At 40.2% G+C, this 15,288-nt stretch overlaps 2 protein-coding genes across 2 annotated transcripts in view; both read left to right on the plus strand.

Annotated features, from left to right (window-relative positions):
* Positions 1 to 15,288, plus strand: part of LOC118555230 (olfactory receptor 8B3-like) — a 238,155-nt gene that overhangs the window by 204,391 nt on the left and 18,476 nt on the right. The window contains 1 exon segment of the mRNA XM_078058818.1: positions 4,222 to 4,342. The gene's annotated coding sequence lies outside the window, so the exon portion shown is untranslated.
* Positions 1,270 to 11,860, plus strand: LOC118555224 (olfactory receptor 8B3). The gene is made up of 2 exons (XM_078059111.1): positions 1,270 to 1,655; positions 10,885 to 11,860. Exons 1-2 carry the CDS (start codon positions 1,270 to 1,272, stop codon positions 11,840 to 11,842), a joined length of 1,344 nt encoding a protein of 447 aa, XP_077915237.1. The 3' UTR covers positions 11,843 to 11,860.

Here is a 15,288-nt window from a genome sequence, read left to right on the forward strand (position 1 = left end):
CCTTTTCCTACTCAATTCTTTAGAAGTAAGTCACTATGTCCAGGAGAGAGGAATTAAGTTCTACTTCCTGGAGAGGAGTTATCTAGATATATATATTTGAAATTCATATGGATTCTTGTATATTTACTTTATTCTTTGGGTTATAATCCAATAGCATCATTATTTATTTTGTTTTCCAAATAATTCCAGCTTTGGTTCTTAAGAGCTCCCAGGTTAAATCCTATGAATTTTTGACCATGACTCCATCTTCTTTTAAAAAATCAATTTTTTACTCTCTGACACTATAAGATGTTTCAGAATCATTCTGAAAGTTCCTTGGTCCAACTCTAAAATGAATCCTTTCTCCAAGGAACCCTAGTTCTTATTACCAGAGAACACTATTCAGAAATAAGATCTGGGTGCTGGATGTGTTCAGTGATACTAGGATATCACTGTTTCTAGGTCCTCTTGAAGCTGCCTCAGCCCCTCCCGCCAACCTAGTAGTCTTTAAGCTTTAGGAAGCACCCTTACCAGGCATGATTGATTAACCTTTCTACCTCTGCATGTCAGGAAACAGAAACCAGACCCCCTTGCACAACTGCCATAATCAAGAGCACGTAACCAAAAAATGTTAGGGACCACTGTACTCCCTTTATTAACTGCCCTAAACTCCTTTAAAAACCACCGGGCCAGGCAGGAACCTCGGAGTTGGCCTTCGGACAAGACCCCCCTTCTACCCAAGTGGCTGGCCTCCTGAATAAAGCTCATATTCCTTTCCAATCAAAACTCTTGTGTATTGGCTTTTTGAGTGACAGGCAGCTGAACTTGGATTTTGGTAACACTCTCAGTGGAAAGGGGTGGGAAATATGTTGTGTATTCAAACTCTTGTGTGTATCTCCATATCTAATTATTTCTATATTCATCTATCTTATTATGTAATAGAAACATGAATTAATACTGTTATCTCCAAGTCTAAGCTAGCAACACAAGGTTCATTATAGCCTTCCTCTTTTGCCTATTTGTATCTTATTTCTGTGACAATGGGAAACATGGCTCCATTAGCTACCATTTATTTACTTATTTGACTAGATATCGTAAGTTTAAGGTAAAAAGAAATGTGTAAAACATTGTACTTTAATTGCTAAATTTGTTTTTCACAAGAGTGTATTTGCGACTCTGACACTCTGTTACATGCATTCCGGATACCGGGATTGATTAATAATAAGTTTTAACAGAAATTTTGTCATACTCAAAGCCTTTTCCTGGCTGACCTGCTTATGATTAATAAAGATGATGTTGCCCCCAGGGCAAGCTGCTCGCCGGGCCCGCGCCCCGCCCCACCCCGCTTCCTCTCTGCGCGCTGGGCGGCTCCACCTGCGCTTGGAGCCAAAGGGAGCCTCACCAAAGCCTACCCGGGGCGCGGGAGCCGGAGCTCTGGGTGCCCCCTGTGCCGCAGCGCACGGGCAGCCTCACCCTTACCTTCCCCCGGGGAGTCTCCGAAGACCCGGCTGTCGGAGGAGGCGGCTGGCGACCCCATGCAGGTCCTGTGCGAGGGCTCCTGAGCTTCTGCAGATGCTGAGCCCCAAGGGTGAAGGGCACGCAGAGGACGAGGGCCGTGACCTGACGGCGCTGGAGAACCGGCAGCCCGAGAGCCCCAGCGGCCTTCATGGGCCCAGGTGACAGCGTGGAGGCTGCGAGAGGAGCGGGTCCGGTTGGGCACGTGCGGCCTCCGTCAAGGCCAGTGCCTTGTACCACAGCAACCTGGGAGATGACTCGAAAGCCATTCTGGAAAGTACTAGTGCCCACGGCCAGAAGCACCATGGAGTCCCTGCCCCGGCCCACGGCAGCCCTGAGCTAGGCCGCCCACCAGCTGCGTGCAGCCTGGGCCCTGACACATCCGACAGGACAAATGTTCGGCCATCTTCCGCTCAGTCAGCCTGGGGACACAGGGCCCGCTGAGCTGCTCGCACTGCCCACCTGCGGCGCGGAGGAGGGAGCCAGGCTGAAGCACTGCGTGGAGAGCATGCGCAGGAAGCGTCTGCCGCCACTTGGAGGTCTTCTGGGTAAAGGAGCAGTTCGGTGGCCCCGAGCAGGGGAGAGGCCCCGGCAGAAGACACCAGGGAAAGCAAGGCAGGAACGTTCACGCCCAAGATCCTGGGTACGTTCAAAGGCAAGAAGTAAGTCTTCTGGCCCACCAGTTCAGGCGGGGGTGCCCGCATCCTTGCTACCAATGAGCCAGAGCACCTGGCCCTCCTGCCACGGTAATTTGGAACCCAACTGAGCACAGGCAGAGCTCGGCTCCACTTGGGAATCACTGTGGATGCTCTGTCTCTTGCCCCTCTGCCTTTCTATCCTTGAGGTCCCAGCTCCTCAATGCCCCATGCTTTATACCCCCTTCCCCCACTTCCATTCCTTTTTTAGCACCTGTCTCTGGGCCCTCAGCCACATCTTTATGCATCTGCCTCCACCCTTTTAGCCCTTCATTCAAATCAGGGAGCCATCCCTTCATGCCTCAGTCCTCCATCTTTCGGGGGGGGGGGCATCTTTTTGTGCTTCAGGCCCCCATTCTCTCAGGGCTTTGTGTTTTGGGGCTTCTGTGTTCTCAGGGTTCCCCTCTGTTCACAGCCTTCTGCTTTGCATCTTTACTCTGCTGCCTCTGTACTATTCTGGCACCTCATCCTCTCTCTCAGGACCTCCCACCTTGCACAGGTCCTTCTCAGGGCCTTTTCTCTCCCATCTCCATCTCAAATTGGTGAGGTCTCACTTGCCCTGCTTGGATTCTCATTTTTTTGGTTTGCTCTCCTAGCACCTTCCTTGGTGGCCTATCCTTTTGCTGTGGGGAAGCAAGAGCTGGTTGCAGGCAGTTTCTGAGGGAGGGGTGGAGCCAGACCCAAAGGGTGCCTCGCTCAGCAAGTGCAGTAGGGCCAGGGCAGGCAAGGGGCAGGATACAGAGGATCCCTGAGAGGCTGCCCTGTCAATGCCAACTGAAGCAGATCTGGCTCACTCTACCAGCAAGGCTCCAGCTAGCACCTGGTGAGGAGTGAGAGCATTAGGCTTTGCAGCACAATAAAACTCAATCCGGGTAGATGATGATACCCCAGCTTCATGAAGGATCCCCGGCATCCTCTGACAGACACACATTCACAGGCCTATCGCCAGCTATGCTGGGAAAGGGGTTGGATGAGGACTGCTTCTTCTTGAACAGGTGAGGGCAAGGGACAGAGGATGGTGGTGCCTGAGCCCCAGCCCACTGCTCCACCGGGTCCTGGCACACTATGAGATGGGAGTAGTCCTTGCCCTGCAGGTACCCAGCAGACCCCAACTTCACCATGTTGTTGGTCTTTCCCTCTTTGTCACAAACCTGCAAAATCTGTCCAAGTTTCTTTTCTCACTTTTCTTGTATCTTCTTCACCTCCAGAGAGTAACTTTGATTTCGAATGAGACATTTTGGCATTAAATGCTTAGAAAGTCCCCCACTGTAGTTTCTAGCACTGTGAAATTAGTGTTTCTGTTATTTCTTTTCCAATAGTTGTGTTTTTGTTTTTTTAAAGTGTAAGAAATTACAAGAGCAAAAGGATTTAAGAAACAAGGCCATTCAGCAAAGGCAGCAGTTCTGAGAAGCTGGAGAAGGGAGGATGGTGGTGTTTGGGGGACACTTTCACTCCCTGACAGCTTATTGTCTGTTATCAAAGCCACCTCTTAGGTAGGGGTGACAGCAGGGACTTTTTTTGGGGTGGAAAACGTCATGTTTGTTTTTGTGCAGCCTGGTGTGTTGCTGTTCTGAGCAGGCTGTTCTAGGCCTGTTATTAAGGGAGAACCTTTGCAGGAAGTGGAGCACTCTGTCCATGCAGAGGCCAGGGTTTGGGAGTCCAGCCAGAGCCCTTGGAGCTTCTGTCTGCATCCTCTCACATCTTGTTAAATAAGACATCTCTTAAAATGTGATTCTTTACATTTTGGTGTTAACAACAAAACACAACACACACACACACACACACACAAATAATGATGTGCACTTTCAGAAAGAGTAATGGTAGGACATACCTTGTGTTCCCCTTGTTATTGATTATAAGACCAACCAAATTCTGGGTGTCCTAGTCTTTATTCTTGGAGGAGGAAGAATGAGAGTCTTGACTTAGGTTGGCTTAAAGAAAATTCCAAGATGAATAATGTAATAAGATCATAAGAGGAACAATGTATTACATCATGGTGTAATAACAATTTTTTACTGTTTTCCCCACAAAGAGTACCAATTTCGACAATCACCCACAGATGAGAGAGCCTTTGTGGAAGTCCAGAAGCTTAGCCCAGAAGTACCAGCACACTGTCGGAGCAAAAAAATCCAAGGTTGGATGCATTGAAGAGGGTAAGAGGAACAGTTTCACTTTACCTATGTCGTGCCTCTCCCAAGGCAGCATAGCTCATTGCCAAAGGAGGTGTTCTTATAACCTGTGACTTGTGATTCCTTCCACTGGGAAAAGTAAGAGCATGTGAATGAAGGTCTGGTTTCCTCATCTATGGGAGACACTGCCAAAGAGATCCACTTCTCATCCCATTCAGATTGCTGAGGTATATTGTGTGACTGAGGGTGGGTGTGTCTGGGAAGGTAGCAGGTAGGATTGTTGGAGGGCATCAAAGGGATGTGGATCCTACTAATTATACCATGGACTCCATTGGGAAGCTTGTTATTGCGCCACTGGGGTTGTCCTCAAGTAGTCATGAGCACTCCCTGCCTCTGTGCACCTTACCTACACATAACCCCATCCTGTAGATGGTTTTCCATTATGTGCTTCCAGTGACAGAAAGCCTTTGCAGATGGCTAGTAAGCACATGCAGAAAGGTGGCCCGACTCTGCAGGCTGGGGAAAAATCACACACTTGAGCGTTCAGTCCCACCCTAGGGAAAGGAAAAAGGAGGCTCTCAGCAGCTCACCTGACTTTGCAGGATGGAGGAAAGGCATACAAGTTTAAGAACTCTGTCATAAGATGAAATAAGAAGTTTGGAGCAGGAATAACCATAGAAAAGGTCTGAGAAAGCCTCAGAATCACTAGCAGGGGTGACAGAAGGTAATTCTCTGCTAAAGCAAGTCAGAAATACTGGAGGTAACTGCTTCTTCATATATGAAGATAACAGCAGTCTTCAAGGAATATGAAAACTCAATGTAACCTGACACCACCAAAGGAACACAGTAATTTTCTAGAAATAGATCCCAAAGAAATGGAGATCTGTGATTTGTCTTAAAGAATTCAGAATAGCTATTTTAAGGAAGCACAGTAAGCTACAAGAAAACACATAAAGACAATTCAGTGAACCATGAAGACAATACACAAACAAAATGAGAAGTTTAACGTAGAGATAGAAACCATCAAAAAGAAGCAAACATGGGGCGCCTGGTTGGCTCAGTTGGTTCGGCTCAGGTCATGATCCTGGAGTCCTGGGATTGAGTCCCGCATCGGACTCCCTGCTCAGCGGGGAGTCTGCTTCTCCCTCTGACCCTCCTCCCTCTCATGCTCTCTGTCTCTCATTCTCTCTCAAATAAATAAATAAATAAATCTTTAAAAAAAAAAAAAAAGAAGCAAACAGAAATTCTGGAGCTGAAGAATACAATGAATGAAATGACAAATGCAGGAAAGAATATCAGTATCAGACTGGATCAAGCAGAAGAATGATCTTTGACAGGACATTTAAAATTATGCAGTGAGAACACAGGAAAATAATAAAAAGGGATAAAGAAAGCCCATGTGGCCTATGGGATACCATTAAGAGAAACTACTAGACATTATTGGAGTTCCAGAAAGAGCAGAAAGCTTGGTTAAAGGAATAATGGCTGAGAAGTTCCTAAATCTGGGGAGAGATTTGGACTCCTAACTTCATAAAATTAATAGTTCACCCCAATATTTCCACCCAAAGTGATCTTCTTCAAGACATACTATAATTAAGCTGTTTAAAATCAAAGATAATGGAAAGAATTTTCAAAGCAGCCAGAGGAAAAATAACCCTCATATACCGGGAAACCCCCATAAGGCTATCAGCAGATTTCTTTGGAGAAACCTTGAAATGCAGGATGATACACTCAAAATACTGAAAGAAAAAACTGTCAACCAAGAATGCTTTACCTAGTAATGTTATCTTTCAGAAATAAAGGTGAGATAAAGACTTTTCCAACAAACAAAAACTGAGGTAATTCATTACCACTAGCCTGCTTTATAAGAGATGCTGAAAGAAGTGCGCTGAGCTGAAACAAAAAGACACTAACTAATAACATGAAAACATTAGAAAATATACAACACACTGGCAAATATAAATATATTTAGTCAAATTCAGAATACTCTAGTACTACAACATGGTGGTTAACTACTTAACTCTAGTAAAGGTTAAAGGACACAAGTATTAAAAATAACTATAGCTACAATAATTTGTTAAAGGATATACAATATAAAAAGATAAATTGTGACATCAAAAACAAAATATGAGAAGGGAGTAAAAGAAGAGGAATTTTTGTATGTGATTGAAGTTGTTGTCACCTTAAAATAGACTGTAATGTCTATAAGATATTTTATGTAAGTCTGATAGTAACCACAAAATAGAAGCTGACAGTGGATACAAAAGGATAAAGAGAAGGGAATTGAAGCATACGATTACAGAAAGTCGTCAAGTCACAAAGGAAGACAGCAAGAGAGGAAGAGAGGAACAAGGGAACTACAAACAGCCAGAAAATAATTAAGACAGCACTAATAAGTCCCTGCATATCAATAATTACTTAAAATGTAAATGGTTTAAATTTTCCAGTCAAAAGGCATAGAGTAGCTGGAATAGGTAAACAATAGAGTAGCTGGAATAGGTAAACAAACAAATGAAAAACAAGACTTAACTATATTTTGCCTACAAGAGTCTTACTTCAGCTTTAAGGACACATAGACAATAATGAGGGGATGGAAAAAGATATTCCATGCAAGTTGAAACCAAAAAACAGTAGGGTTATCTATTCTTCATCAGATGAACTAGACTTTAACTCAATAGCTGTAACAAGAGATAAAGAAGATCATGACATCATGATGATGATATGATGCATAGGAGACGTTACAACTGATTCTGCAGTAATACAAAGGATCATAAGAGACTATGAACAATTATATGCAAATTGGCTAACCTAGAAGAAATGGATATGTTTTTAGAAACAAACAGCCTACAAGACTGATTCATGAAGAAATAGAAAATCTAGGGTCACCTGGGTGGCTCAGTCATTAAGTGTCTGCCTTCGGCTCAGGTCATGATCCCAGGGTCCTGGGATCGAGCCCCGCATCGGGCTCTCTGCTCAGCGGGAAGCCTGCTCCTCCCTCTCCCACTCCCCCTGCTTGTGTTCCCTCTCTCGCTGTGTCTCTCTCTGTCAAATAAATAAATAAAATCTAAAAAAAAAAAAAAAGAAATAGAAAATCTGAACAGACCAATAACTAAGGACATTGAATCAATAATCAAAAACCCCCTAAGAAGGAAGAGCTCAGGACCTGGTGGTTTCACTGGGGAGTTTTACCAAACATTTAAAGAAGAATTGATGCCAAACGTTAAACTCTTCCAAAAATTGTAGGGAGGGACCACTCTCAAACTCATTGTACAAGGCCAGAATTACCCTCACATCAATGCCAGGCAAGGACATTATAAGAAAAGAAAACTACAGGCCGCTATCTCTAATGAATATTGATGTAAAATCTCCAAACAAAATTCTAGTAAACTATATTCAGTAGCACATTAAGAGGATCATACACTATTATCAAGTGGGATTTATCCATGGAATGCAAGGATGGTTCAACATATACCAATCAATAAATGTGATACCCCAGATTAATAGAATGAAAGATAAAAATCATATGATCATCTCAATAGATGCAGAAAAAGCATTTGACAAATTTCAACATTCTGTCATGATTAAAAAAGGACAGGAGATGGATTTCAAAAGAGTATGAAAGAACTTTTGAGGGTGATGGAAATGCTCTAGATCTTGATTATGGTGGCAGTTACATGAATGTATTATTTTTTGAAAGTCATTGAAAAACTGTACTTTTAAAGTGGAGGCATTTTATTGTATTCGAATTATAACACAATAAAATTGATAAAAAAAAGAGAAAATTCCAAGAAGAACAAGTCTCAACTGTGATCTTTCGGCCCCTGCCCCTGAAACATTTTCCATAAATAAAACAGATCTAGTTTTGTATTAAACAACAACCTCATTATTTTTAAATTACTACAGAAGGTTGAATAAATGTGGGTTGTAAAAAAATGCAGCACAACTCAATAGTAAAAGAAATGGAGCAATGATGCATGCAACAACTGGGATGGACTTAAGGGCATCATGCTTAGTGAACAAAACCAATTTCAGCGGTTATACATGGTGCAGTCTCATTTGTTGTCTTTCAAATGACTCCACTGTAGAGAGGGAGAAGAGGTTAGTGGTTGCCAGAAGACACAGAGGAAGGTGGGAGGAATTGGGTGTGACTAAAAAGGGGTAGAAGAAGGGAGTTCCTGTATGGTAGTGGGACAGTTCTCTTTCATGATTGTGGTCATAATCATATGATCATGATCTTGATCACATACCACACACTTTGTGGTCAGATCACATGGATCTACACACATGACACAAACACACAGTATATGTAAAACTGCTGAAATCTGAAAACGTTTGTAGTTCTGTATCCTGTTAACATTATTATACCAATGTCAATTTCCGGGTTTTGCTATTATGCTACAGTTGTTAAAGATGTTACTACGGTAGGAAGCTGGGTTGATTTCAAGGAACTGTGTACATTATTTTTGCAGTTTTCTGTGAATCTATAATAATTTAAAAATAAAGAAAAATTAGATGCCTTCTCACAAGCATGATCATAAATTAATACATAACTGGGAATTCTAAAGTCATATTTTCTTGAAATGGAAGCTCCTTAACAGTGATTTTTCTTATAGATTTGATATAATATGTTAAAAGCAGAGACATACTGAGTCAGAACAACCCAAGGTAATTAAATTTCCATGAAATAACGGCTCATTTTTATATTAAATGATTTTTATTAAATAATAAGATCTGAAATCAGTTAAAAAGTTCCTTTTGTTTATGTCTATATAATTTGCTCACACACTGAATATTTAAAAGGACTCAAATATTTTAAAAAGGCAAAATAAATAAACTTCACTGAAATGTTCATAAATCTTTATGAAAAATCCTTAAAGCTAATATGTTACCTAGAATTATAATTAGAAAAAATTTTTTTCTTAATTTAAATTCAATTAGCCAACATATAGTACATCATTAGTTTCAGATGTAGTGTTCAGCAGTCCATCAGTTGCGTGTAACACCCTGTGCTCATCACATCACATGCCCTCCTTAATTTTCAATGACATTAATTATTTGAACCTTTACAGGAGACAGCATAGGATCCTTTCTCATATGCCCTAGGGAATGTATAATCCCTGATGGAAATTAACATTTACTGTCACAATTAGGGTATAAACAGAGACACTAGTTTCTTCCCTACAGAGCTTATCATAATGGGAAGGTCCTAAGGGAGATCTACATGTACCTGGATTTCTAATCAGATTTAAAAAAAATATAAGCCTTAAGCAAATGCCTTGAGCTCTATGACACAGTGGCTCAGGTGTCAAGTGTGTAGTTGCCCGTCATACTTTCTTAGTAAATTTATAACAACAAGTTTGATCTACAACCAAGAATGACTCCTGGAATGTTCAGACTGTGAGATCTGTGATGTGACTCTTTTACCAATAAAGGAAGAAGATTCTGTGACTACATTTGCTCAGCTTTGATATCCCAAAAGCCAGTTCTTCTTCCAGTGGAGGTGAAACACACATAAAGGGTCAGCACAGTTCTTTCAATGGAAGGAGAGTGAGTTAATCAAATTTCTATTTATCTCTTATTCACTCTGTTCTTGAAAAATGAGGAAAAACATTTATATTGAAAAACAAGAAATTCAAAAGTATGGAGCTCTGACTATACCACCTACATTATTTTGAGCATACCTTCTCTGTGTTGACTTCATCTTTGGCCTGGCAGCAACATAGCTATAGCAGTACCAAGTGACACATCTAGAATATAATAACATCAAAGGAAGAGATTTATCTCTTTCCTAAGATAAAATTTTTAATTGAAATATGCATATAAAAAAATTTGTGTTACAAGCATGCAGCTTGATACATTTTCACAAACTTAACAACTAATTTAATCAATGTCCACATTAATTATCTTTCTCTTTCATGCCCTCCTACAAAACCAAGGAAAAGAAATCCACCTTCCTTTATTCATCCTCTGTCTGGCTAAGATGGAACAGAGAAGGAGAATGTGTAGAAACAACTGAGTATATGATGAATTATAAATCTTAGGCTACCAAGGTTCTCCTCAATACTTGTTATAAATTATTGACTTCATGGATTCTTGCAGTAAGTTACCTGAAAACATTATAGACTCATAGAGACTCTCTTCTAGGAAGCACAGTTGTGATATGGTCTCTGCCAAGAAGAATCCTCTCTTTCATGATGGCCATCACAGGGGAACTGAGGTATCTGGTAGGGTAATGGAAACATGAGTAGGAACTAGGAAGTGAAGGATCAGATGAGTGGGAGGGAGAGAAGGGGACACCCTCTCACTACTGAAGCTCACCAACAGGTAGCCTTAATCCTCAGCTACTCCATCCCTGTATCTTCTAGTAATGATAGGAGCAGTTGTTTGTCACATGCAGCTCATGCAACAAAAGAAAGAGCGATTTTAATGTTGAGGGGCATGTGTGGCAGTCCATTCTGACTCTGTGAAACAAAGACTTGATTTCTGCTGCTCTGAGTCTTATAAATGAGACTGTGTAAGGAGACAGCTGGGGTTTCTATTAATGGGATTTTCTTCTCTTCTCACAGATTTCCAAAGAGGAGAATATTGGTTAGAAATGACTCCTTAGTGACTGAATTTCTTCTTGCTGGATTAACAGACTGCCCAGAGCTCCAGCTACCCCTCTTTTTCCTGTTTCTGATGATCTACATTGTCACCATGGTGGGCAACCTTGGTTTGATCATTCTCATTGGTCTCAACTCTCACCTCCACACCCCCATGTACTACTTCCTCTTCAACCTATCCTTCATTGATCTCTGTTACTCTTCTGTTTTCACCCCCAAGATGCTGATGAACTTTGTATCAAGGGAGAATATCATCTCCTATGTCGGGTGCATGACTCAGCTGTTTTTCTTTCTCTTTTTTGTCATCTCGGAATGCTACATGTTGACCTCAATGGCCTATGACCGCTATGTGGCCATCTGTAATCCATTGCTGTATAGGGTCACCATGTCCCATCAGGTCTGTTCCTTGCTAAGTGTTGCTGCATATATAATGGGATTTGCTGGAGCCTCTGCCCACACAGGGTGCATGCTTAGACTAACCTTCTGCAATGTCAATATCATCAACCATTACTTGTGTGACATTCTTCCTCTTCTCCAACTCTCTTGCACCAGCACCCATGTCAATGAGGTAGTAGTTCTGATAGTTGTGGGAATTAATATCACCGTGCCCAGTTTTACCATCCTGATTTCTTATGTCTTCATTCTCACTAGCATTCTTCATATCAAATCCGCTCAAGGAAGATCAAAAGCCTTCAGTACCTGTAGCTCTCACATCATTGCTCTTTCTCTTTTTTTTGGGTCAGCAGCATTCATGTATCTTAAATATTCTCCTGAATCTATAGACCTGGGAAAAATTTCTTCAGTTTTCTATACTAATGTGGTACCCATGCTCAATCCCCTGATCTACAGCTTGAGGAACAAGGATATCAAAGTTACACTGCAGGAAACCATGTTTAAAATCTGGAGGAGAAACATGCTGTAATTACAAGTTATAATGTAAGGAAACTCAATTTTAAAAAATTTTTATTAGTGTTTTTCAAGAAGAGGTTGTGATCATTACCAATGTTGTTTCTGCAGATTGTGTTATCTGTTTTAATAGACTTATCATTTATCCCTTATATCATTTCCCTACCTTGTCTCATTTTTTGCTTCCATATTTCTGTACCTGATACCAGTTTACTAAATAACTAATAACATGGTTACAAAAAGAACAAATATACAGACTTTTTTTCATACTGTTTCTGTGTCTGGGATATTCCTAATCTGGACAAATATGGTAAGCTTCTTAAGTGCCAGAAAGTTGAAATTACAGCTTGCTTACCTAAACACAGAGGTGGCAAATGCTATAAAAACATTCTTATTCTTCTCCATATTGTTGCTGGTATAGGCAACAGGCTTCAGTGAGATGTGTTCATTACAAACTGTGTATATAGCTTAAAGTATAATCAAATTCCTCTGATCTTTTCATTTTGTTCTATTTTCTTACCAACTTTTCTTTTTATTATTCTGTTCTTTCTTGTTCCCTTTGAAAATGGCCAAATCTGTATTACACACCACCTGGGGATTTTGAGAACCTCAATCAGTCCAGTTCATTTAATATTGAAGTGAATACATATGACTCCACCTTTTATTGCCAAAGATATTAACATAGTATATGACTAAAGAAATAATACATATGTATCTCAGGATCCAAATATGGGGGATGACTGATGTATTAAAAGACTTGTCTTCATTACTATCTAATATGGCATCAGATATTTTGAAAAAGAGCATGAAGTTCTCACTGTAGTCTGTTATTTATCACTTAAAAGAAAATAATGCATATTGGGAGAAACATGTTAGACATAAAAGAAAATAATGCATATTGGGAGAAACATGTTAGACATTTATTTATTTATTTAATGAAGTTTATACTGAAACGTATATATTAATGATAATCAACTTTATTTCTAGCAACATTTTGTGAGCTTACTTAAATCTGTGTCTTAGTCCATTTGGGCTGTTATAACAAAATACCACAGAATTGGTGGCTTATAAACAACAGAAATTTATTTCTCACAGTTCTGGAGCCTATAAGTCCAAGATCAGGATGCCAGTACGAATGGCTGAGGGCACTCTTTTAGGTCACACACCTCTCATTATATCCTCACATGGTGGAAAGCACTAGTGATCTATATGGAGCTTCTTTTATAAGGCGCAAATCACACTGATGAGAATTCCATTGTCAGGACCTAAGCACCTTCCAAAGACCCCTCATCCTAATATGTTTGGGGGTTAGGATTTCAACATTTGACCATAGCACTTTGTCTCACCAAGAAGATAATAAGCATTTGAAGTAAATACTGTTTCCTATAATTTTCGTATTTCTCAATGTTTTTCTCATTTGTACATTTAGAATGTCAGATATATTGGGAGGACAAGAAGTACTTGTTGAATTGGATTATCTTGCTTGAACAACAACAGTAATGTTTATTGCTAAAACAATAGTTAATAAAATAAAATAATAATAAATAAAACAGAAAGAACTTTGGAGTGTAATTTGTTTTTGGGAGTGGACTGTGGCAGTCATAGGGAGGTGCTGCTCATCTCTTCAAGAGAACCAGCTGGGGGGAGCATTGTTGAATGATAGTCTATAGGTGATACTACTTTGGATTCACCATTGTGTTCAGGCAGAGTCCATGCTCACTCTGAGATGTCTCCAGCCAATGGCTTAACATGATGGGTCATACAGGAGCTGGCCAATATCATCATAACAAAGGTGTCTTCTGATAGGCATTTTTTGCTTAGGTACTTCTTGTCATCCTAACAGAGACTTTTTAGAACTGCCCTATAGTCAGATTTTCCTACTGTGTCCTTCCTTCTCTCTCTTCTTTCTTAGGTGTCAGAGTTTCAACCCATTTGAAGGCCTTTATCAATGACTCCTTCTTCCCATTTTACCCTTCACAGCTATTTACCATAATAAATGTCTTGCAGGTCTAATTATTTCTTGGCATCTGCTCCTTGGGGATCTCTAGATGACACAGAAGATTTACGCTAACTGATTTTAACACTTAGTATTAGGCTCTGATAATGAAGACAGTTTGGTTTTGTTATAAAGATAGATAAATAAGTTATGGTACAACATCGAAGGTCCAGAAAGAGATCCTTACTTATACAGTCATTTGATTTTTGACCAGGCAAGAAAGTAAATCCATAGGTATAGGAAAATATTTTAAGCAATTGATGCTGGAAATACTGTTCTTGAGAGAACAATTAAGCGATCTCTCCCTCACACCATATACAACAATTAATTTTAAATGGATCAGACTGCACACATAAAATTTAAACATAAATCTAGAAGAAAACATAAAAAAGTATGTTGGTGTAGACATAGATTTCTTACACATATTCTAGAAAGCACTAAACTCAAAAGAAAAAAAAAAACCAAAGACAAAATAAACTTCATTAACATTAGAGTACCTGTTTACCAAAAAAAATTCATAGGCAAGCCACAGACTTGAAGAATATTTGCAATACCTGTATCTGATAAAGATATTGTAACCATAATATATAACAAGTTAAAAATTAAAAGATACCTAAATAATAAAAGACCATTTCATAAATGGGCAGATGATTTGAAAGACATGTCCCAAAGAAAGGCATGCAAACGGCCAATAAGCACATGGAAATGTGTTTAACTTTCTGCACCTCCTTAGATGTGTAGTCATTAGCTGGACAACACTCCCTTGGCAGCTGTACTGTCCTCCCTTGCTTCATTGCATGGGCTCTGCCCCTTGAGAGGCTTAAGCACTTGTTCGGCCTCCTCATTGGTCTCCCTCCATGTTGAACCCAGAACTGGGTAGAGCCTCTATTTCAGACGTCCAAGCACTTTCAAACCCTCCAGTCCTCCAAGCACCAATCCTATAGAGCTTCTCCTCTGAGATTCTAGTATCTGGTTATGCTTCCTCTTTCCATGTTTTCTACCAGTTGTGAGTGGTAGCTATTTTCTGTAGTTTAATAGTCTTTATATTTTTCAACTTTTTTCTCTTTCCCCCTTGCAATATCTGAATAAACCAATTCTTTGTTTTAAATACACTCTATAAGAAGCACATATTTTGCCATTTGCTTTTCTGACTGCACCTTGTCTGATACAGGTAGCACATTTTATGTGATTTTGATGGATTGATTTGCTCACTTTAAGAGGCATCTTATCTATCAGCACATTCCAAACCTCAATGGCAGTGATTAGTCAGAAGTAGACATTTGACTTGACTTTTCTACCATAACAGTTTTTTAACTTTTCTTTTCTCCTTAGAGTTACTGAGTTGGTAAGATTAAATGTAGGGATTTTGGTGGTTCTTCTTTTGCTACATGGGGAGAACCCATCTGAGATTAAAACTGAGTAGAACTAAGCAGAACAAAAAGTGGGAAGAGTGACACACACATGAA

This window comes from Halichoerus grypus, chromosome 11, assembly GCF_964656455.1.
Source record: "Halichoerus grypus chromosome 11, mHalGry1.hap1.1, whole genome shotgun sequence".
NCBI classification, from domain to species: domain Eukaryota; kingdom Metazoa; phylum Chordata; class Mammalia; order Carnivora; family Phocidae; genus Halichoerus; species Halichoerus grypus.